General features: G+C 54.2%; 1 protein-coding gene across 1 annotated transcript; it reads left to right on the top strand.

Moving 5' to 3' along the window:
* Positions 1-15,784: 15,784 nt before the first annotated feature.
* SLC32A1 (solute carrier family 32 member 1) lies at positions 15,785-19,615 on the top strand (the record flags this gene model as incomplete). Its single annotated transcript, XM_080814483.1, has 2 exons — positions 15,785-16,177; positions 18,428-19,615. 2 exons carry the CDS (start codon positions 15,785-15,787, stop codon positions 19,613-19,615), a joined length of 1,581 nt encoding a protein of 526 aa, XP_080670609.1.
* Between the last annotated feature and the right edge of the window lie 3,822 nt (positions 19,616-23,437).

The raw sequence follows: 23,437 nt of genomic DNA, 5'->3' as shown, positions 1-23,437 counted from the left end.
ATTGTTGTGGTTAGAGCACAGACTCCAGAGGACTGACCCATTCTTGTCCCTCACTACTCATTAGTCCTGGGCCAGTGACTCACCCTCTCTGTGCCTCATCTATAAAGGGGTGATGATGGTCACACCTGCCACATAGGGCTGCTAGGACAGCACCTGAAGGGAAGCATTTAATAAATGGGGGCTGCATGGCTTGAGAAGGTAGAGGCTCTTATACCTTGTTCTGGGCAAACTTTAAAATAGCAAATACATTAGATGCACAGTGTGGGCTGTAATACGTGCATGACAGACACGAGAAACTCAAGAACTTGTCATTCACAAGATTTCAGGGATGTTCTGAATCTTCTCTCTCTGACTTGTTTATTATCACTCACCAGCCAGCCCCTCACTTGGCTCTCATTTCCTGTGCTTTGTACTAAGAACATAATGGGAATTTTTGTCTGTTCCCAGATGAGCTACGTAAATTCTTTTTTTAAAAAATATTGTATTTATTTGACAGAGAGAGAAAGAGAGCACAAGCAAGGGGAGTGGCAGGCAGAGGGAGAGGGAGAAGCAGGCTCCCCACTGAGCAGGAACCCTTCCCCGCCCCACCATGTGGGGCTTTATCCCAGGACCCTGGGGATCATGATCTGAGCTAAAGGCAGACTCTTAACACACTGAACCACCAAGGTGTCCCCAGCCACATAATTCTGATGGTGAATTTGCTTTTAGTAAACTTCTACACACATTCCTGCTACAGATTCTTACAAATCGCCAAACCTGGTTGACAAATGATTGCTCCAGAGCAAGGAAATTGGCTCCCATGGACGTCCAGGTGGGCAGCCTGGTGAGCTCAGCACCATGGTTCAGTCAAGGGAAGAAAAGACCAAAGCCCAGTCCAGATCAAGGCTCACAGAGAGAAGTCACACACAACTGAAGTGAGCCAGGGATTGTCCCATCCCCCATGCACGGCTTGCTGGGGGTGTCCTGGCTTCCTCAGGCTTGGAGCCCTGGGACAGGGGAGGGCAGAGAGCACTCACTCAAGTCACCCCAGCACCTGACATGAGGTCCAGCACTGAACAGGCAGTCCGTGAATGCCGAATAAAGGAAAAAATGAATGAATGGAAAAAAGAATGAATGGCATATCTATTCAGGGGAAGCTGTAAAGTACCAAGAAAAGAGGGAAGGAGAAATGATTCGACGATGCTGTCTATTCTCGGCTTCTTTAGAATACTGCATAATCTCTATATTCTGATATGAAAGCTCTCCAAAGACAAATTAGATGAAAAAAACCAATGCACACAATAGAATGTAGAATATGTTCCTTCTGTGTTTCAAAAAGGGGAAGAAGGGGGCGCCTGGGAAGCTCAGTGGGTTAAGCCTCTGCCTTTGGCTCAGGTCATGACCCCAGGGTCCTGGGATCGAGCCCCACATCCCCCACATCAGGCTCTCTGCCTGGTGGGGAGTCTGCTTCCCCTCCTCTCTCTGCCTGCCTCTCTGCCTACTTGTGATCTCTGTCTGTCAAATAAATAAATAAAATCTTTTAAAAAAAGGGGGAGGAAGAGGACAATAACACATATTTGTACTTGTTTATATACTTGTACATGTCATACAGGCAAAAAGAAGGGTATTTAGGAAACCAGTAATAGTGGTTTGGGAGAATTGGAAAGTGGGTAGGTGAGTGACAGGATCTTCAGGGGCACTTTTCATTATATATGTATGCATATATGTATATATACACACATGCATACATGTATATACACATATATAACATATATAACACATATAACATATATCCATTTGTTTCTGAGCCATGTGGAAAAAAATCAAGGAAAAGAAAAAGAAAAAAAGAACATTTCTGCTCCAAGAAAATACAAGAGTTACCCCTTGCTTCATGTCAGGGGAGGCAAGCGATGCCTAGTTTTCTTCTCAAGGACTTCGTTTAATTAAGGACTTAGAGATCTCCTAATCTATTGATCTCGGACCAGAAAGCATTAGGTGAATTCCCAGGAGCTCCAGGCTTTCTGAAATCATTTCCCTACACTCCACATCTCTCTTGTAGCCTCCTCACCCTTCCGTGCCCATGGAGGTGTGGCGCTGGTGGCAGCATCTGGGGCAGCAGGTGGCAGGAAAGAATTCTTGGGGGCCCCAAGGTCTCTTCCTAGTGAGGAGGAAGGGGAGAAGCGCAAAACTTGAATACAAGAGGCCCAGGAGCAAAAAGAAGGAAGCTTTGCTCCTGCCTTTACTGCACTCCTCCCCACACCCACCTGCTGGGACTCAGGAAAGATCTACCAGCCCTGGAATTAGGGCTGGAGCAGTCCTGGGTGGGCATCCTCTCCCGGATCTCCAGGAGCAGGGAGCACCCCGCTGATGTCAGGGCTACATTTATAATAGTCCAATGTGGAAGTAACACAAATGCTTTCCTTTTTTTTTTCTTTTTTTTAAATTATTTTTTTAAAAGATTTTCTTAATTTATTTGACAGACAGAGATCACAAGCAGGCAGAGAGGCAGGCAGGGGTTGGGGGGAAGCAGGCTCCCTGCTGAGCAGAGAGCCCGATGCAGGGCTTGATCCCAGGACCCTGAGATCATGATCTGAGCCAAAGGCAGAGACTTTAACCCACTGAGCCACCCAGGCGCCCCCAAATGCTTTCTTTAAAATTTTTTTTTATTATGTTACGTTAGTAACCATATAGTGCATCATTAGTTTTTGATGCATTACTCCATGATTCATTGTTTATGCACAACACCCAGTGCTCCATGCAATCCGAGTCCTCCTTAATACCCATCACTGGGTTAACCCATTCCCCCACCCCACTCCCCTCTAAAACCCTCAGTTTGTTTCTTGGAGCCCACAGTCTCTCATGGTTCCTTTCCCCCCTCCGATTAATGCTTCTATGCAGCATTAAGCACTGAAGGCCGCAGAGGCTGAGCCCAGCACCATGAGCTGGGAGAAGGGGGGTGGGGGGGAGTCTGCAGCACCCACACCTGGGCTCAGATTGATTCAGGAGCCAAAGGAAGGAGGCCAGCAGCTGGATCTGTCTGTCCCAGGACCGGGATCTTTCCATGTCTATGGGACCTAGACTCAGGGACCTCACGGAGAGAACCTCCTATCTCAAGATGGCATGTGGCCTTGGAATTTCTGACACTGACAGACACCCTCTACTAGAAGCCCTTTGGTAAGCACAGTCATTTGGCTTTTACATCTTTGCTTGGAGGAGGCCTCCTGACCCTTCGGTGACCTTCAGTGACCCTTCATGTTGATGCCACAACCCCCGCTGTGAGTCCCTAAGAGGAAAACCCCAGCCTTGGTCTGCAGCTGGAAGGATCGAGGCCAGCCAGGGGACAACTCCGGCAGGCTCCCTGAGAGCCCCATCCTTCGAACGGCCCTGGGTTTAGGGCAGGTTTTCAGAGCAGAGTTTGTTACTCCTCAGAACAGACCCAAATGGGGCAGCTCCAGCCTCATAGGCCCACCTGGGAGGGTCACATCCCTGGAGGCTGAGCAGGGCCCGTGCTGGTGATTCTGCCACCACTAACAGCAACCACACCAAGGCTAACCCCAGCTGCCATTTCCTGAGCCCTTCCTAAAGGACACGGGATTTCCCGCCCACCACCCCACAGAAACCTCACATCAACCTCAGGAGAAAGGCAGGCACGTGTGTCCAGCTGCCTGGGACTTTTCAAGCCAAGCATCGAGCCGGTAGCCAGTCCCACGGTGGTAAGGACCGCTAGGATGTGGTGGACAGAGGAGCTGTGGGCAGTCATGTTTCCCTCAGCATGGAGGGTCAGTGCCAGCACGAAGGCGACCTGCAGAGGACACAAATGTGGGAATTGGAGAGGGCCCCCCACCCCAGCTCTCCTGAGGCCCTGCTGCTTCCCACCCCTCCTTCCTTACCTGAGACCCCAGCATGTCCCCTTGAACCTAAGCTAGGGGCTGAGGTTGAGGATAAATGAGATAACATGTTTAGTCCCTTTGATGGAAAAAACAAGCCCCTGCTAAATGGTGGCTATTATCACCCTAATTACAAGGACACGGACTCCCCTGGAGAGGGGGCCTGTGTCAGGGCCCAGGGGCAGGGTCTGAGAGCGGGGTGGTCCCATGGCAGACTTGTGAGCGGAAGAGCAGGGTGGAAGGTGCTCCCACATGGGGGACTGTCCAGGCAATTGTCTGGGGACTGGCATGGAGAGACGGGGAGGCTGAAGCATACGGCAAGGATGTTTGGGGACTCAGCCCCACCATCCCTCCTCCAGGCTCCTGGGGGCCAGGGGTGCTTGGCATCCTCATGCGGTCCTGGCTGTCAGCACAGTGGTTTGTCCAGATGCCTGTGAGGAACACTGTCCACGGCAGTCTCTGTGCTGAGCACCAGGATACAAGGACAAGTAAGACACAGTTACACCTGCATGTATGTGCAGAAGGCCAGGGCCAAGTACAGATAGGAATACCTGGGAGGGACAAACCCAGTCTTGGGGAATCAAAGAGGGCTTCCAGGAGGAGGTGACACTGAAACCTAAGAATGCATAATAATTCGAGCTGATATCCACGAAGGATGTATTACACGCGAGATCTTTTAGATGCTTTATATCCTTTGAGGTAATCCTTTCTGCCACCCCTAGAGGGAGGGCTGATTATCCCCATGAAACAGATGAGGCTCTGTTGGGTGAAGTGAATCCCTTGGTCACACAGCTACAAAACGGTGGAGATTGGATTTGAATTTGGCCCTGCCTGGTTCAAGTGTAGGTTCTGAATCCCAGAAACAAGGCTGAGCGGGGTGGGAAGCAAGTCCCTCCCTGTAGCAGGAGCGAAGAGCTCCCACTGACCTTCTGGATAGGAGGCGGCCCAGGCGGGTCTGGGGTCAGAGCTCACAGGGCCTCGTAGACTGTGAGTGCGCATGAGGGCAGCTGGGTGGTGGAGAAGACAAGACTTGGCCTTAGACCTCTGCCAGGAGAGCATCAGGCCCATAGAGGAGACTTCAGTGACTAGGGGCGGCAGTGGCTAGGCCTGAGGGCAGCTTCCTTCCCAGAGGGCACAGCCTCCTTCTGAGCCCAGCCTTCAGAGCCTTTTGGGAGCTTGTGGCCAGGCACTGGGGGGAGGGAGCTGAGGGACTGGTTTTCCAGCCGCCTTCTGCAGACCCTCTTCATCTCCAGTGAGAAAAGAGTTGGTGCTTCTCAGCCAATCACCAAGCCCTCTCCCCCAAATGAGCCATAATGACTCCTGATTGCTCCTTTGTCGCTGAGCTGGCTTTCAATGCCATTTCTATCTGAGGCTGTGGGGAGGAGGAAATGGGGGCCATGCCATGCGGACCAATTTGCTCTGCTGGTTTTCTATTTTAGGATAAATGCATGTTGGGGGCGGGGAGGGTTGAGCCGGCCCCCTCCCCCCAGGCTCTCAGATCCAAGTGCCAGGCACAGACTAGTGGAGGTGAAGGTGGAGACTGACAGAACCGGTTCCCACAGTGGGCAGGAGTTCACAGTTTATACGGCACATCTCCATCTCTGACCGTGTGGTAGGATCATATCCTTAGTGGATTACTGAGCACCCGAGGCTCAAGGAGGGGTTAGTGTAAGCTCACAGATTGTAAAGCGTGGAACCAAGTGAGGTTTCATTCATTATCAGTCAGCCCACACTCATTGAGCACCTACTGTGTGTCAGGCACTGGGCTAGGTGCTAAATATAAACCCAGAGCTTTTCCAGTTGTGACAATAACAATTAGAATAGCTAGCTTTGGGCACCCACGTGGCTCCGTTGGCTGGGCGTCTGCCTCCAGCTTGGGTCGTGGTCCCAGGGTCCTGGGGTGGAGTCTGCATCCGCATCAGGCTCCCTGCTCAGTGGGGAGCCTGCTTCTCCCTCTACCTCTGCCCCTCCCCCATGCTTGTGCACCTGTGCACATGTGTGTACACGTGCTGGCTCTCTTTCTCTCTCAAATAAATAAATAAAATCTTAAAAAAAAATAACTAGCATTTACTGAACACTTACTATGTGCCAGGTGCTTTACTGCCTACTTATCAGGTTACAATTCACCCATCTTCCCACCAACACTGGTGAGGAGAGTGTGACAGGCATTTGCATGGAGAAGGAAGTGTTTCTTTCCCTCTCCATCCTGAAAGCTGGCACAGGCCAAAGATGGTTCAGAAATAGGAGCATTTGGAGAGAACAAAGACTGAGGGCCTGAGGAGAAAAGAGAGAGTTTCCGAAGGGGAGGAGGCATCTCAAGGTGGATGGCCACACAGAGGATTCCAGGAGATCTGATCAAAGAACTCTTTCAGGGGTGCCTGGGTGGCTCAGTGGGTTAAGCCTCTGCCTTTGGCTCAGGTCATGATCTCAGGGTCCTGGGATCAAGCCCCACATCGGGCTCTCTGCTCAGCAGGGAACCTGCTTCCCCCCCCTCTCTCTGTCTGCCTCTCTGCCTACTTGTGATCTCTCTCTCTGTCAAATAAATAAATAAAATCTTAAAAAAAAAAAAAGAAGAACTCCTTCAACCATCAGAAAGAATGAAGTCTTGTCCTTTGCAACCATGTGGATGGAGCTAGAATGTATTAGGCTAAGAGAAATAAGTCAGTTGCAGAAAGACAGATACCGTATAATTTCACTCATATGTGGAATTTAAGAAACAAAACAGATGAACATATGGGAAAGGGGTAAAGAGAAAAAGGAGAGAGGAAAACGAGGCATAAGAGTCTCTTAATGCTAGAGAACAAGCGGGGTTGACGGAGGGAGGTGGGTGGGGAATGGACTGAATGGGTGATGGGTATTAAGGAGGGCACTTGCTACGATGAGCGCTGGGTATTGTACGGAAGTGATGAATCATAAATTCTACTCCTGAAATCAATATTACTCTATATATTAACTAACTAAAGTTTAAATAAAAACTTGAAACACTTAAAAAAAAAAAAAGGAACTGTCCTGCAGAGCCTAGGCGAGCTGAGAATAGCATACACACACACACACACACACACACACACACACACACACACACACACCAGCCACAGATTGTGTTGAATGGAGTTAATCCTAATTGAAAATATAGTGAAAGCCTCATCCACGTCTTCCTCTGGACTCCGTGCACATTTCTGAGCGCCGACCAGTATAACAGTGACTGGGTCACCCCTTCTTCCCACTGCCAGGATATAGTTCTAGGACATTTGTTTTTATCCCTGTTTATAGATGGGTAAACTGAGGCTGAGAGACCCTGAACCACCGGCCCAGGGTTACTCAACCAGGAGTGGCAGAGGGGACTCTGAACCAACATCCTCCTTAAGCAGTCCCTGGACCCATTGGTCCTAGGGCCACCCTGGGTGCCCCCATACACAGCAGGCAGGGGAGATCAGCCTCAGCCGGCTGTAGAGCAGCAAGTCCCCTCCCCCTCCTCCCGCCCCTCCTCCCCACGGCCCAGCTCAGCTCAGAGCTATTAACCAGGTCACACTGGCTTGTCCCAGTCCAATAGTTCCCTTAATTGCCTTTTTATAGCACGTCGTACAACTGTTCATTACGCTGTCATATTTCCCCTTGAAGGCAGCAGTGGGGAGCCAAAAGGAGGATGGGGACCCGTCCAGGTGGCAGGGGCTGTGTGTGGGGCACCAATGTGCGAAGCTTATTTTCTACTTGGTCAGAATGAATTAAATGCATGCCGCTCACACTTGAGTCATACACGAGCCTCTTTGAACGGGGGGAAAAAAAAATCACAGCCCCTTCCCAACAATTGATGAGTTATCCTTATTACAATTTTACTGAAATGTGTACAAACATAAAGGTAGGTGGAAATCCTTATCCTTTTAGCTCTGGACAACAAGAAAAGCTAAGACAATGTGCCGATGGGATACAAACAAAGCTACCAAATAAAAAGACTCAAAATAACACAATTAATTTAATGTGATGGATGATGTATGCTGAAGTTAAATTGCCACTTGCACAATGAGTATGGTTCGGTATGCTTCAGCATTTAACCCCCCTCTGGTCTTTTGTCATGAGGCCTATGACAATAACAGCAGTTTGGTCATCCAGGAGACTCAGAATCTGCTGGTAGATTTTTTAGATATAAAATAATATAATATAGGGGCAGCTGGCTGGCTCAGTGGGTAGAGCGTGTGACTCTTGATCTCAGGGTGGTGAGCTGGAGCTCCATGTTGCGTGTAGAGATTATTTAAAAGTAAAATCTTCGGGCGCCTGGGTGGCTCAGTGGGTTGAGCCTCTGCCTTCAACTCGGGTCATGATCTCGGGGTCCTGGGATCGAGTCCCACATCAGGCTCTCTGCTCAGTGGGGAGCCTGCTCCCCCCGCCACTCTATCTCTGCCTGCCTCTCTGCCTACTTGTGATCTCTATCTCTCTGTCAAATGAATGAACAAAATCTTAAAAAAAAAAAAAAGTAAAATCTTGGGGCACCTGGTTGGCTCAGTCGTTGGGCATCTGCCTTCGGCTCAGGTCATGATCCCAGGGTCCTGGGATTGAGCCCCATGTCCGGCTCTGCTCAGCGGGACCTGCTTCTCCCTCCCCCTGCCGCTCTCCCTGCTCGTACTCTCTCTCTCTCTCTCTTTCTCTGTGTCAAATAAATAAAATCTTTAAAAGTTAAAAAAAAAATAAAAGTAACATCTTTAAAAAAAATAATAATATGACATAAAACGAACCAATTCTGGGTGAGGGCTCACACATCCCAGGTTAGGAAACAACTGATGTCCCAGGAGACATTATCAACTGTGCTGGGCTAAGGCATCCTGTGGGGGTAACAGTCATGTTCTCTTGAGGCTGGAAAGCCCAGAACACACAGAGTGCAGCCCTCTGAGGCCAGACTGTACCCAGACGTTAATGAAACTCACAAGTTCTTCTGAGCACCCACTATGTGCCTGCTGTGTACCTCCCCATCTCCCTGTCCCAGAGGAATTGCCTGTATAATTGGGAGGAAGAAGACGGTGGCCAGAGTAGACATATATACCAGTCAATGCCTGGAGAGCTATCTGGCCAGTGGGAGCCAGATCTAGACTGTAGCCCATCCCCAGAGCCCAGGGTCCAAGCCCTACCACGAGGACTCACCTAGAGAGCTGAGGGTTTAAGGAGAGCTCTGAACCTGGGTTTGAATCCTGGATCCACCACAACCTAGCTTGAGACCTGGGGCAAGTTACTTAGATTCTTTGTACTCTGCTGTCCTCATCTTGTAAATGGACATGAAACCAATCCCAGCTCACAGGGATGCTGTAAGGCAATCACGAAAGAACATGCATAGAATAAACACGTGTTAATAGTAACGTGGACACTTCACCCAGCTCTGACTCTCAGCGCAACTGGAAGCGAGAGAAATTTACAGGTTGGGCTCTTAACTTGGAGATCACGGAGTCATCTTGGGCAGGCTATAGAGGATTTGAAACTCTGTGTGACATGTGTATGCATCTGGAAAGAGGACCTTCAGCCTCATCAGATGTCCAAAGGCATTGTGACCTAGAAAAATCTTTGCCCACTATCCTAGGGGTGGGAGGGGCTGGCAGAGACACTCAGTGTCTTAGTCAGTTGGAGGGCCTTAACAAAACACCACAGACTGGGTGGCTTACCCGAGGAACATTCACTGACTCGGAGTTCCAGGGGCTCAAGTCCCAGATCAAGGTCTGGCAGGGTCGGTTTCTGGGGAGCACTCTTCCTGGCCTGCAGATGGCCACCTTGTCACTGTGTCCTCATAGAGCAGAGAGAACAAGCGAGATTTGAGTGTCCAGGAGGTCAGACAGCTCCCCAGCCCCTTGGCACCCCTGGAGCCCAGGGTTCTCAATGCAGGGCTCACCAGTCAGAGCCTCCCCTACCGTTGTCTCTCCGTCACTAGAACCAGGGACCCACAGATTCCTAAGGGTGCTGAGTGCTCTCAAAAGGAGTCCCTGAATCTGAGTGTGTACCCCAAGCCCATTCTGAACAAAGATCACATCTTGCAAGTGTATGTATGACTACCTTTCAACCTGACAGGTGATGTGGATATAAAAGACAAATCTGTTTAGAGGGACAACAGAACTCTAAATTCAGAGCTGGATTTTGGTCATTGTGTATGTGTGTTTCCTCAGCCAGTTATACTAAAAGCTCAGGGGGGGGGGGGGAATGGTTTTGTGATACCGATTTTTTTTTATTTTTTTAGATTTTGTTTATTTATTTGACAGAGAGCCAGTGAGAGAGGGAATACAACCAGGGCGAGTGGGAGAGGGAGAAGCAGGCTTCCCGTGGAGCAGGGAGCCCGATGCTCGGCTGGATCCCAGGACCCTGGGATCATGACCTGAGTTGAAGGCAGACGCTTAACACTGAGCCACCCAGGCACGCCGTGTGATATAGATTTAATTCAACCCCACACATGTTTTTTGCAACTCTCCCGTGTGCTGGGGACCCAGTGGGGAGTGAGGTCGCTGTGCCCCCCCGACCCCCGCCTCCCAGAATAACAGGAGACTGTTCTCAGAAAGGGGTAGAAACCATTGCTCTAACCCACAAGTCTGTTCCAGCATGCCTTTGTCAGTTGCAGGCAGCCTTTCCTGGTTTCCAAGGCTGCTGAGGGCTAGGCCTGGGTCCCTACATCCCCTGCTCCCTGGCCTTTTCTCAGAGCCATCTGCACAGAAGGCTTGAATCTAGAAGTCCAGAAATTATGACGCGCAGCCTTCTGTACCCTGAAACAGGACTGCCCTGGACATTGTCCCTGATAGACATCCAGCCTCTGCCTGCTTACCTCCAGAGATGGGAGGCTAATTTAGCAAGGAAAACCACTCACATTTAGTCATTGATTTATTTTAATATGTTGTACCCTGAGCTATTGGAGGCAGCAGCCGCCCCCCACAGTCCCCCCAGTTTGTCACACCAAAGGAGGGAAGACTCAGGGTCTTTGTTCCAGGCATGGGCTGCCCACTTGGAACCCTCTGCCCTGCTGCCCCCTCTCCTCCCTTGTGTCCACAGATACGGCATCAGGAAATTGAGCTCTGGTTTGGGGCAAGGTAGACATGGCTTCTTCCAGCTGCAGGACAAACCTCGCCATCGCCCCAGCTTAAGGGAGGGAGGATGAGGTGTAGAGCCAGCAACTGTCCCCTCAGCAGGAAAAGGCTCACTGACAGAACTTGCTCTGGAAAAGGAAGGGGAGGGGGTCTATCTGTGATCATTCAGCCCCAAAATGATGCTCATGATGTTGCCTTTCCAGGCCATTAATTCAAGGGCTCCCTGCCCCATCCCCCATGTTGCTGCCTGCTCTGGGAGATAAGCCCAGTTCTATTTAACCCTATTTATTCTCCCCAAAAGGGGCCTCCATCTCTGTTGGCCAGGCGTTTAACCCCTTGGGTACCGAAAGCATCAAAACCAGAAAGCAATCTCATGGGGTGCTCATTCCAGCTGGTCCCAGACTGCAGGATTGATCCAGCATACCGTCCTTGTCCTCGCTTCACTTGGCAGGATTCCTGGGATTCCCCCAAGCCCCTCAAGACTGTAGGACCTTGTGTGGTCCTGAGAGGAGAGCCCCCGCCCGGACTCCCAGCATGGGCAGCAGGGATGGCTCCTGCTCCCTCCCCACACACCCTCCCAAGCTCCCATTTTCTTGGTCCCAGGGCTGGGTTCTGGCATGGGCCAAGAGGAAGGCCGCGGAACCTTTGTCTCTTTCATGCCCTTCTGGCTGGTGCCTCTGCCTGGCATGTCCTTCTCTGGCTCCCTCTTCCCTCTTCTAGCATGTTTCTTTTTATGTCTCCTCTGCCCCTTTTCCTCCCTTTGTTCTTCCCTCTTTTCCCCTTCAGTAATCCTGTAGGGGTATTCTTGCACTCCGGGTTGCCTGACTATGGGTCTGGGTGTGAATGTGTATGTGTGATCCGTGTCGGGGTGTCTGTCAGTGCGTGTACAACTCTCCATGTACATGCCTGTCCTGTGCTGCTGTGTGTCTGTCATCTGGGTGACGGTACCCTGTACCCACGGGGCTCGATCTAGGGGTTGTCTGTCCTGGTTTCTCTGTGTGCTGGCCAGTCTCAGTTCAGACCTTCTGTATGTCCATGTGCTGGCCCGTCCTTGACCTGTGTGCACTGCCCAGTGTAAACCTGCCAGTGTCCTTGAATCTGGGCGCTGGCCCTTGCTTCTTTGTCCACCTGTCAGTTATCTTGTCATTCGCTGTGTGAGAGTGCATGTGTGTTTGTGTGCGGTGTGTTTCAGCGCAGGGGGCCATGCTGCTGCAAATTCCTCTCGAGAGGGTGCCCCTAGAGGAGCTTTTCGGGAGAATCTGGAGGCTGATGGCTCCTCTAGAGCACGCCCAGCTCATTACCAGCTAGGCAGGTTGTCCTGTTTGCCTCCTGGGGCTGCCTGCCAGGTCCCCTGCCCTCTGCCCAATTCCTGACCTCCATTCCTTTCCCGGAAGGGTTGAGGAGGGGGAGGCGAGGCAAAGACAGAAGAGTGCACATACCAACTCACCCTGGCTTTCACATACATCACGGGCTTTTTCTTGCACACTCGCTTTCCCTGAACAATGAGACATGGCCATTCGATATGGCAGCAACGACAATGACAGAATAATTGCTACCACATACCAGGCACTGAGCATTCACGGGTAGGCATTTTACATACAAGACTCACCGGATCCTTCCAAGAACTGAACAAGGCTGTTATTATTATTATTATTTTCATGTCTCAGTGATGAAGAAGGTGAAGCTAAGAGAAGTTAAGTAAGTAGTCCAATGTCACACAGCCGGTACACGAGGGAGCAGAATTTTCCAGTAAGGGAAGGCTGCTTGGGAGCTTGCCACCCTGGCCTGGGAAGAGGGATTTGTGGCAATTAGCAGGAAAAGAGTGATACAGAGGCTTTTCTCCTCCAACTGCTGACATCTGATGACTGCTAGAGGGATGGGTGTCTGTTTCAAATGTCATCTCTTGACAGTGTGGTGGCCAAACCCTGAACAGCCAGGGAGAGGAATGGAAGGACAGACAAGGTCATGGAAGGGAAGGCGCAGGAGGAGCATCAGGATTCCTGGGGCCTAGCCTGGCTCTACCCTGGACTCCGGGTGACCTTGAGCAGGACATCTCACTGGGTGTGCTTATCTGTGAAAGAAGGGGTGTTTCAGGGATGGCTTAAGCATTGCAGGAAGGATGATTGGACTGAATGCTCTCCAATGTCCCCACAGACCCAAGAAGTGTGGTGGGTGACCTAGACAAGGACCACTCTCACATTGTCCTGGTGGTTCCCACAATAGTGGGAAGACAGTCACGTGCACGGTAGGGCAGGGAAAAGGTTTGCTGAATGAATGAATGAATGAATGACCCCATTTCTAACTAATGAAAGACCTTCACAGCCCCCCTTGGGTCTTAGACAGCAGCAGACATCATAAGGGGAAAGGAAAGAAAGGGTAAGCATTTTGTACCCTTATAAAATCCACACATAAATCAACAATGACCAACTGATACATATACAGCATTGTTTGACTTGTCAAAGAAGGCATCAGTGGCCGTCTTCAGGTCTGGGTGTGTATGGGCTGGAGGTAGGCAATAGGGACCCCTAGTTTCTGCCCAGATCACCTAGTGTGGAACTAAAGAATTTTGCCAGGAACAGAAAAGGTGGCTTGAGGATGAGGAGGTAAAGACCTTTGTCTGTAGGAGTCTAGGGAAAGGGATCTCTCCCCCATCCTCTGGGGATGGGGATGGGGATGGAGGAGGGTCTCTGTATAGGGCAAATCTCTGGGATGGGAGATCAGTTCTATTTCAAGCCTCTCTGTTGGAGACAATCTGTGTTGGGGGAGGAAGGTTTTCCCTTCTCTTTGTTCTGAGTCCTATCACGACTTGCAGGATCTGTGTTTGGGGTCAGGCTCTATGGAAAGGTTTTCTTGTCATAGCAGCTGGTGTAGGGGGATGGATTCTTCGAGTAACTTACAGGGGTGGGTTTCTGCCTTGGTTTCTGGCAAGCAGGCTCTTGGAATTTAAGGGGGTACGTAGGGAGAGATCAACAGCATCTCAGCCCATTCTGGTGGAGGTTTCCTATCTGGAGACGAGCTTGCGGAAGACTGTGAGGTGCTGAGAGGGGGTGGGGGGACAAGAAATAGGGGCCGGTCCTGGCAGCTCCAACTGGCTGGTCAAAGCCCTCAGGCCGCCCTACTTGTGCGCTGACGTGAACTAATCTAAAAATACTACAGGGGAGGGGGAGACTGGGGTTCTCACAGAGACAGAGCCTTGAGAGGGGGAGATAGGGGACCCCTTTCTTTTCGTTTGCTTCAATTTCTCCTTACCCCTACCCTCACCCTAGTCACAGTCGCCAGTCCTCCTCCACCTAGGCCAGGTCGCAAAGCTGCTGTTTACCGCTCAGGTTCAAGAGGAGTGCCCGCGGGAGCCCAGCTGGGAACAGTCAGGGACTCATACCGAGCGGTGGACCCTCGGAGAGACACAACCACAAAAGGGCTTACACAGGCAAAAACACAGGCAACCCACACGGGAACACTTATCCACACAATCCAACACACACAAGCTCGGCGAACGCACAGGCTCAAATGCGCACGAAACCACACATTTACAGAATAAACACGGTTACCAAATCTCACTCTCGGAGTCCACTCAGATTCGGCCCGTAGCCGTATCTGATACAATATCCGTCTTTGTCTCGGGCTCGCTCTCTTACTCGGCGCGCACACACGCACCCCACTCAACAGAAAAGGTCTAGGTTTTCACCACCGCGGCGAGCGCACCGCGCACCTCCGCGCCCGGGGCCGGTGGCGAGCCCGGCTTTCCCCCGGGCGGGACTCCGGGTGCGCCCCTCTGCGGCGTGGACATTCGCAGACCCTCCACGAAGCTGTCGAGAGATGCCCGAACGAAGTCCTGCCTCCTTCCAGACTCCCAAACGAAAAGAAAGTGAAAGGCCAACCTTTCGTCTCCATTCTGCACACGCTTGGAGAGCGGTCGGTGGCGAGCGAGCCGCAGAATCGCTTCCATTGCGGCGTCCCTGGACGAGTTGAGACAGCCCAGTGACCAAGGCCGGGCTGAGCATTCTTGAGAGAGGTCCAGGACGGACACTTCTGCCTCCGAGGGAGGCTTGCGGCCAGGTCTCAGTGTGAGTAATAGGTACAGATCGACGCCCAGACGGCCCGCGCCGCCTGAAACAGGTAACTGTCCTGCTGCCTTTCCGGACGTCCAGACCAGTCCTTGGCCAGAGGCTCCTGGACCGGAAGGCTCCCGGCCTCTGGAGGGGGTAGTCGCGGCCGCCAGACCGCGACAATCAGCAGGCTCCGGCCCCCTCCCTTCCTGTGGCGTCGAGGTGGGAAGGGCTAGGATCAGAGCTTAGCGCCTCCCCCAGAAATGCAGCACTGCAGCCCCCACTGCGCCCTCCGAGCCCCCTCCCGTGTGCGCTCACTCTCGGTGCCATCCGGCGGGCGCCTTTCCCCGGCCCCCATCTCAATTCTCCGGAGTCCCTTCGCGCCCCCGGTCTCTTCTCGCTGCCCTCCTCCCCTACCCCCCTCCGCCTCCGGGTGTTTCCCCTTCCCCAACGCCCGTCCCCCGCCTGATTTCGAGGGGCGGGAGCGCCTTGGGCTGCGCACGGGTGGGGGCGCCGCACCAGCCTCGCGTAGCAGCTCTGACGCCGCCGCCGCCGCCGCCGCCGCCCTCCGCAGCCCAGCGCGCGCCCCGCGGCAGCTCCGCAGTGCACTCGCAGCCGCCGCTCCGCCAGCCCCGCTGCCCGCCCGCAGGGTGGGCTCCGAGCGAGTCTCAGACGCCAGCCGAGGGGGTCATGAGCCAGAGCGCCCTGGGGCGCCGCGGGGAAAGCGAGCGAAGATAGCGGCCTCGCGCCCCCCTGGCCCTCGCCGCCTTGCCGCGCGTCCCCCGCGTCCCCAGCCCCTTCTGTCCTTTCCACGGACCCCGCCGCCGCCATGGCCACCCTCCTTCGCAGCAAGCTGTCCAATGTGGCCACATCTGTGTCCAACAAGTCCCAGGCCAAGGTGAGCGGCATGTTCGCCAGGATGGGTTTTCAAGCGGCCACCGACGAGGAAGCAGTGGGTTTTGCTCACTGTGACGACCTCGACTTTGAGCACCGTCAGGGCCTGCAGATGGACATCCTGAAAACCGAGGGTGAGCCCTGCGGGGACGAGGGCGCCGAACCGCCCGTCGAGGGAGACATCCATTACCAGCGCGGCGGTGGCGCGCCCCTGCCGCCCTCCGGCTCCAAAGACCAGAATCTGGGGGCTGGTGGAGAATTCGGGGGCCACGACAAACCCAAGATCACCGCGTGGGAGGCGGGCTGGAACGTGACCAACGCTATCCAGGTGAGCTCGGGATTCCCTGCTCTGTCTGCCCCCACCCTCCACCTCTTCCCGCTCTGGAGCATCAGGCTCTACCCCCCGTCCAGGTGCCCCCCACCCCCGCCCGCGATCTCTGCTGAGAGATTCCCCTCCCGTACCCAGGATCTCACCTTCCCCCACTCCTCCCAGCCCTGAGGAAGGTTGTTTTGGGGCGGGGGGCGTCTACAACCCTACAAGCGGTGTCTCCCGCCCTGATCTGCACTGCCTCCAGCGGCTCCAGGCGCCTGTTAGGCTGAGGTTTGGTCCCGGGCACTTGCCCTAAGACCCTGCAAACGGGAGGGAACCGGGAGGAGGGGAGCGGGGAGGGGAGAGGGAGAAAGAAAATCAGGATTGGAGGGAACAGTGTCTCCTGGGACTCCGGAATGGATTTACAGCTGCATGTTCAGGAGGAAAGGAGAGAGAGAAATTGCTGAGCTGGGAGTCCTCTCCCTTGACACAGGCACAGACGCACTTGCTCATATCCCCCTCCCCCACGAACAAATGCCCGCCCAGGTGCACATGACGTGCATCTATATATAGACCAGAGGATTATCCTCAAACGTACCTTCACACACCCCCACACAAGCGCATACCTGTACATACCAGACACACAACACAAACCTTGAACATACACCTGCGCACAAGCACAGATTCATGCAAACAGGATCCAGCCCACTTTCCCAAGTGCAGCCCTACTAGGGACATGCAGGTGTACGCAAACATAAGCACATAGGTGATGTACCAATTACCACAATTAGTTTGTGGTGGCTCCGTGCTCCCTGTGCACAGACTCACCCCTTTCACCCGAAATCCCGGCTACGACGCAAAGAGGCCACCGGCTTCTCCGCGTGTGACCCTGGAGAAGCCGCCTCCGGTTGCTGGGAACAGCCCCTGGTCTCCAGGCCAGCCACCCCTTCACCCTACTCGCAACGCCCCACTCCCCACCAGGCGGCGCCGGACTCCGCCGGGAGCGGGTTTGGAGTCTGCACAACGACCCCAGGAGCTGGCGAAGGCGGGCAGGCGGCGGCGTGAGGGGAGGAGGAGGACCCAGCCCAAGGAACCCCCGGGCCCTGTGGCTTGGTCCCCCAGGAGTCCCCGGAGCGCACCGTCGTTGGGGCTCACAACAGGGATCTCCCTGGAGCGGAAGGCCTAGGAGGGTTTGCTTTGGGGACCCAGGCTGCGCAGGGCACTGCGCACTAAGTGGTCCGACCTGAGGCGCCTCCCGCTCCTGGGCCCTGCGAGGCGGCTGTGAGGAACCACGGGGCAAGTGACCACGGCCACCTCCTTGCCACCCGCTCCTTCGCCGAGGGCGTCTTTGAAGACCCCCGTTCCGTAGGCCCGGAGGGAGGCTAGGGAGGGAACTTGGAGGCCAGGAGGCCGCGGGAATCCTGGATTTCGTTAGCTTTTCTTCCCTTTGTAGATTCTAAACCCTCCTTCCACGGTCCGCCCGCCTGAGTCCGCAGCTTGACTCCTTGATTTAGATTCTCAGCGACTCGTGTCCCCGCCCTCCCCCGGGGCCCCTTATCCTGTTTGTCTCTACCACTCTCGGCCCCTTCCTCAGGCCCCAGCCTCTCCCACCCTACCGAGGCCTCGCCCTACGACTCCCACTCCCCGCGCCTCCCGCCTCACTTCCCCGAAGCCTTGGCGAGCATCCTCACACACGCGCCGTTCTTGCCTCCCTCTGCTTCGCGTTCGCGCACCCCCAGCCCCTATTCCGTCCTACCCTAGCTCTCTCCCCTCCCACTGCCGCTTTGGTGTTCCCTTCTCCAGTCGGCCGTAGGCCCTCCTTAGCTTCCCCGCACCTCATTCCAGCCCCACCTTAAATCCCGTGCCCCTTCTTCCTAATGGCTCAGGCCCAGCTCTCTACCTTTCTCGGCGCCCTTTTCTGGCCACGACCTCTCTGGCCCCTTCTCCATATACCAGGCCCTCTTTGTGGCTTGACCCCACACGCAGCCTCCTCTGCACCTCCCAGCCGCAGGCGCCCCTTTCCCGCGCAGTTGCGGCCTTGAACACCTCCCTCTCCCATCTCTGACTCGACTCCCGGGCTTCTCCTATTAGACCTCAGTGCACCCCCATTCCAGCCTACTCTTAACCTCTCCTCCCCGCCGCTTAAGCCCAGATGTCGCTTCTCTTAGCGCCCCCTTGCGGCTACAGCCTTAAGCCACGCCCCCAGGTCCCCTCCGGCAAGGCTGAGGTCGCTGAGCACCCGGGTCTCGCCGCCTTTCCGCTCCGCAGGGCATGTTCGTGCTGGGCCTGCCCTACGCCATCCTGCACGGCGGCTACCTGGGGTTGTTCCTCATCATCTTCGCCGCCGTGGTGTGCTGCTACACCGGCAAGATCCTCATCGCCTGCCTGTACGAGGAGAACGAGGACGGCGAGGTGGTGCGGGTGCGGGACTCGTACGTAGCCATAGCCAACGCGTGCTGCGCCCCGCGCTTCCCCACGCTGGGAGGCCGCGTGGTGAACGTAGCGCAGATCATCGAGCTGGTGATGACTTGCATCCTGTACGTTGTGGTCAGCGGCAACCTCATGTACAACAGCTTCCCAGGGCTGCCCGTGTCGCAGAAGTCCTGGTCCATCATCGCCACCGCCGTGCTGCTGCCCTGCGCCTTCCTTAAGAACCTCAAGGCGGTGTCCAAGTTCAGCCTGCTGTGCACTTTGGCTCACTTCGTCATCAACATCCTGGTCATCGCCTACTGCCTCTCGCGGGCGCGCGACTGGGCCTGGGAGAAGGTCAAGTTCTACATCGATGTCAAGAAGTTTCCCATCTCCATCGGCATCATCGTGTTCAGCTACACGTCCCAGATCTTCCTGCCTTCGCTGGAGGGCAACATGCAGCAGCCCAGCGAGTTCCACTGCATGATGAACTGGACGCACATCGCCGCCTGCGTGCTCAAAGGCCTCTTCGCGCTGGTCGCCTACCTCACCTGGGCCGACGAGACCAAGGAAGTCATCACGGATAACCTGCCTGGCTCCATCCGTGCCGTGGTAAACATCTTCCTGGTGGCCAAAGCGCTGTTGTCCTACCCGCTGCCCTTCTTCGCTGCCGTCGAGGTGCTGGAGAAGTCGCTCTTCCAGGAAGGCAGCCGCGCCTTCTTCCCCGCCTGCTACGGCGGCGACGGGCGCCTCAAGTCGTGGGGGCTGACGCTGCGCTGTGCGCTCGTCGTCTTCACGCTGCTCATGGCCATCTACGTGCCGCACTTCGCGCTGCTCATGGGCCTCACCGGCAGTCTCACGGGCGCCGGGCTCTGCTTCCTGCTGCCCAGCCTCTTCCACCTGCGCCTGCTTTGGCGCAAGCTGCTGTGGCACCAAGTCTTCTTCGATGTCGCCATCTTCGTCATCGGTGGCATCTGCAGTGTGTCCGGCTTCGTGCACTCGCTGGAGGGCCTCATCGAGGCCTACCGAACCAACGCGGAGGACTAGGGCGCCCGGGCTCCGGTTCTCCCGCGCTCTTCCCACCCTCCCCTCCCACCCCCACCAGCCCTGTGCGCCCTGCCGCCGCGCTTGGGAAGCCGAGCTTTAAACATCTCTGGTTCCTAGTTTCTGATTATCGGGGATGGGGGGTGGGTGGGAGGGGATAGGAATCCACAATCCATCGCGTCTGCGTTTCTGTTGTTCTTTCCTTTCCACAACACCCTAGTTTCTGGGGGAGGCCGGGGCGAATTTGTGGGCCAGGCTCTCTGTCCTTCCCGCAGGGACCCCGACTCTTCGGTCCCTGACACCGAAGCGGGTAGGGAAGGGAGGGAGAGGGGTCGCAGCTCGCAGGCGCAGAAACTTGACCTTGGGGGGACATTTCTCAGCCATCCAGTGCTCGGAATCTGCAGCGTCCAGCCATTTCCAGCAAGAGCGCTTCCCATTCCAGAGACATTTCAACCCTGCAGAGGGAAAGGCTGGCCGGGAAATCCGTTTCGGGTGGGCAATTTCCTTCGGCGAAGCAGGGAGGCGAGAAGCCGAGGCAGGGCCGGCTTGCCTGCTGGTTTTCAGGAATCCAAACTCATCTTGTGCAATTTATCAGGTTGTGGAACTGTTCTACTGTGCGTGTGGTGTGCTCGTGGTGAATAAGATGAAATGTATATCAGAAAAAAAAATCTATCTCTAATTTAGAGTGCGGTACATAATTATATCCGCAAATAAAGAAGAAACAAAGGCGCTCCCGAGTTCCCTCCGTTCTGCATTTTTGCGCTGCGGTAGATTCCAAAGCCCTGGACCGCAAGGCAACTGGCTCTGGCCAGGCTGGGTGAAGCAGGTGTGGGTGGAGGAGCACCTGTCATTAAAGGGTTCTGGGAGAGCCTGGCAGAGTGAGGAGGATGGTCTTCACTAAGAGGAAGCTCTCCAGATGTTTGTGGGGGGCAGGGGAAGGAGCATGAGGTGCTCCCAGTGTTTTCAGTGTGGTCTCAGCGGTGCAGCCACCAGCACAAGATTTGTTCTGAATCCCTCCTGGGGGTTGGATCCGTCTGAGAATTCAGGGGACTCTCTTAACCTCCAATCCCCAGGCTGGGGGGAGAGACAATTAACAAGGGCATGCAGAAATCTACACTTGGCTGTGGACTTTAAAGAGAGCTATAAGGGAAATCAACAGCAGATTGTGTATTTCCTTGGGCTCCCAGGGCCAGGGGCCAACCTGGCCTCCCAGGCATCTCTCACCCGGGAGAACCCTGTTCAAGTCCAACCAAGCTGAGGTTTACATGGCCACAGTAAAGAAATCTGGCTGTTTAGAATCAACAGTCTGAGTAGTTTGGGTCCCAATCTTCCCTCTTCTTGAGCAGCCTGTTTGAGATTTTTTTTTTTTTAAACTACCTAGAGGATCCAGTCCTTTTTTGGGTCCCCATCCTGACTTCAGGGCGTCAGTCCCAGACCCATTGGAGAGGGTCATAGTTAGACTTAATAGATGGGGTCAAGGGACGCATGGGTGGCTCAGTGGGTTAAGCCTTTGCCTTCAGCTCAGGTCATGATCTCGGGGTTCTGGGATCGAGCCCTGTGTCAGGCTCTCTGCTCAGCAGGGAGCCTGCTTCCTCCTCTCTCTGCCTGCCTCTCTGCATACTTGTGATCTCTATCTGTCAAATAAATAAATAAATAAAAATCTTTAAAAAAAATAGATGGGGTCAAGGAATGCAGGAAGGCTGGGCCATTCCTAGGGTCCTCAAGGTGAGAGAAGCCATGTGGGAGGTTTTTGGTCCCCACCACCAAGGCAGAGGACTAGTTCAGAATGATTTCTCTAGATGTGATCTGTGCACGAGGAAGAACTGTGAGAATGCCTAAGAACAGTGTCCATTCTCCCAACCCCCCTGCAACAGCTGTGTGTGCGCATGTGTAGGAGATACAAAGATCTGCGTGTGGGGTGGGGGGAAGGCTATATCTGTGTCTTGTGAGAGCCTTGATGAATGTGTGTATGTGTGTGTGTGTGTGTGTGTGTGTGTGTGTGCAGAGCATCCACGTTGGCGTGCCTGCGACAGAGGTGACCTCTCTCCACCTGGTTCTGCAGCCATGGAGTGAAGAGGGGGTAAGATCCAGTCCTGTCTGCTGTCCGAGGTTCTGACAATTTAATTGGGTCATTTGAGATGTCCGGCTGTCAAATGCCTGATTCCCCATTGTCACTATTGTCTGTTATCCAGGATCCAGACCTGGCCAGAGAATCCTCAGTTTCCAGCTTCCCTAGGCTTTCTGATGTCTCCTAGACCTGGAAGCTGACCCTCCTCCCTGCCCTGCCTGCCACTTCTCCTGGGCCAGAGCACGGACCCTGGGATGTGCTGAGTCTCAGGGCAGTCAGTAGTCTTTAGAAAAAGCCACGGCTGCTGTGGAAGGCAAAATGGGAGCGTCACGTGCACCAGCTCCATCCTTCCCGTCTTTAGAAGGACAAATGAGACAGTAGGAAGGTTCTGGACGCAGTGGCTGCCCCCTCCATGGACTTGCCTAGATCCATGCCCCTGCGTCCTGCTCCCAGCTTTGTGCTCAGCTTGCAGGAGCCCTGGTCACCCTGCGCGAGTCCCGAGGCTGGCAGGGCAGGAGAGGCAGCCTCCTAGGTGCACACTCCTGGGTAGTACCTCCATTCCAGACTCACATTCAGGTTGCCAGGAGAAATAGGGAGCAAGTAGCTGGGACCGATCTCCACACCCCTGCCCCCAACACAGCAATGTGCGTGGGTGGAAGTTGAAATGAAGGACTCCAGTTGTGCTTCCGGTCCTCAGGGAGGGCACTGTCTGAGTCTCAGGGAGCCCCAGTCTGAGTCTGAGTCTGAGGCTTGGCCTGCTGAATCCTCAGTAGGGGGTCGAATTGAGAAGGGGGTGAGGGGAATCCCCCTCTGCCCACCCCACCACCCCCAGGGTACCCATCAGTACCTACCAGTTCTTACCATGGATCCTGATGAACAGCCCCCCCCCGCCCCCCCACCCCTGCCCAGTCGTGGATGCTGAGCGTCGGTGTGCCTGGCTAAAGGAAGGCCTTGGGCCCCTGGCCTGGAACCAAGACCCTTGTCCCCAGAGGAACCCAGGAGTCGCTGCCACCCAGTCCAGACATGGCCCTGCCTCGCCCCCCAGCGGTGAGAACGCAAGCTGCCAGCCCTCAAAGAAAGCTCTCCACTTTTAGAATTTGGGTAAGCTCTTGCCTGCAGAGGCCAGTTTTCTAAATGTTTCTCCCCTCTCCACCATCCCCAGCCCCCGCACATCCAGTTGATAATCACTCTTTATCTCTAGTGCTTTATTTTCATGTCCTCTGTACTTCAAAATGGGCTTTTGATCATTTTCCCCTGAAATATAGAAGGATGCTCTGTTATGGAACATGTTTCATTAAATGACATGTCTTATCCCAGGGACTGATCTGTTCCTGCCTTAGGGACTTGGGAGGGAGGGAGTCAACCAGGCTCATAGGGACCAGTCAGGAATTTGAGAGGATCCTTGATTTTCTGTTGGTGGGAATGAAGGATCTCAAGGGCAAGAGCCAGAGAGAGGCTTCAGTCAAAAAGGGGGCAGACCAGCTAGAAGGCTTAGTCCTCACTGTCAGGGAGGATGTGATGGGAAACCCAGACCTGGACATCCAGGGATTCAGGAGAAGGAGCTGGTTTGACCCCAGAGAGCCAACCTTGGGTGTCCTTCTCCCCGCTTTTATTTTTTTCCTTTTCAACATTGTGAAAAATTTCAAGCCTACAGAAAAGGTAAAAGAATTCTACACTGACAGCCCGCATGCCCACCACCTAGACTGAACAATTAACACCTTTATAATGCTGAAATAGCCATCCCATACCCCTCCGTT

The sequence above is a fragment of the Martes martes genome (assembly GCF_963455335.1).
Source record: "Martes martes genome assembly, chromosome: 9".
NCBI lineage: Eukaryota > Metazoa > Chordata > Mammalia > Carnivora > Mustelidae > Martes > Martes martes.
The sequence above is the reverse complement of the archived record's forward strand: the minus strand, read 5'-3'. Positions and strand labels throughout refer to the sequence as shown.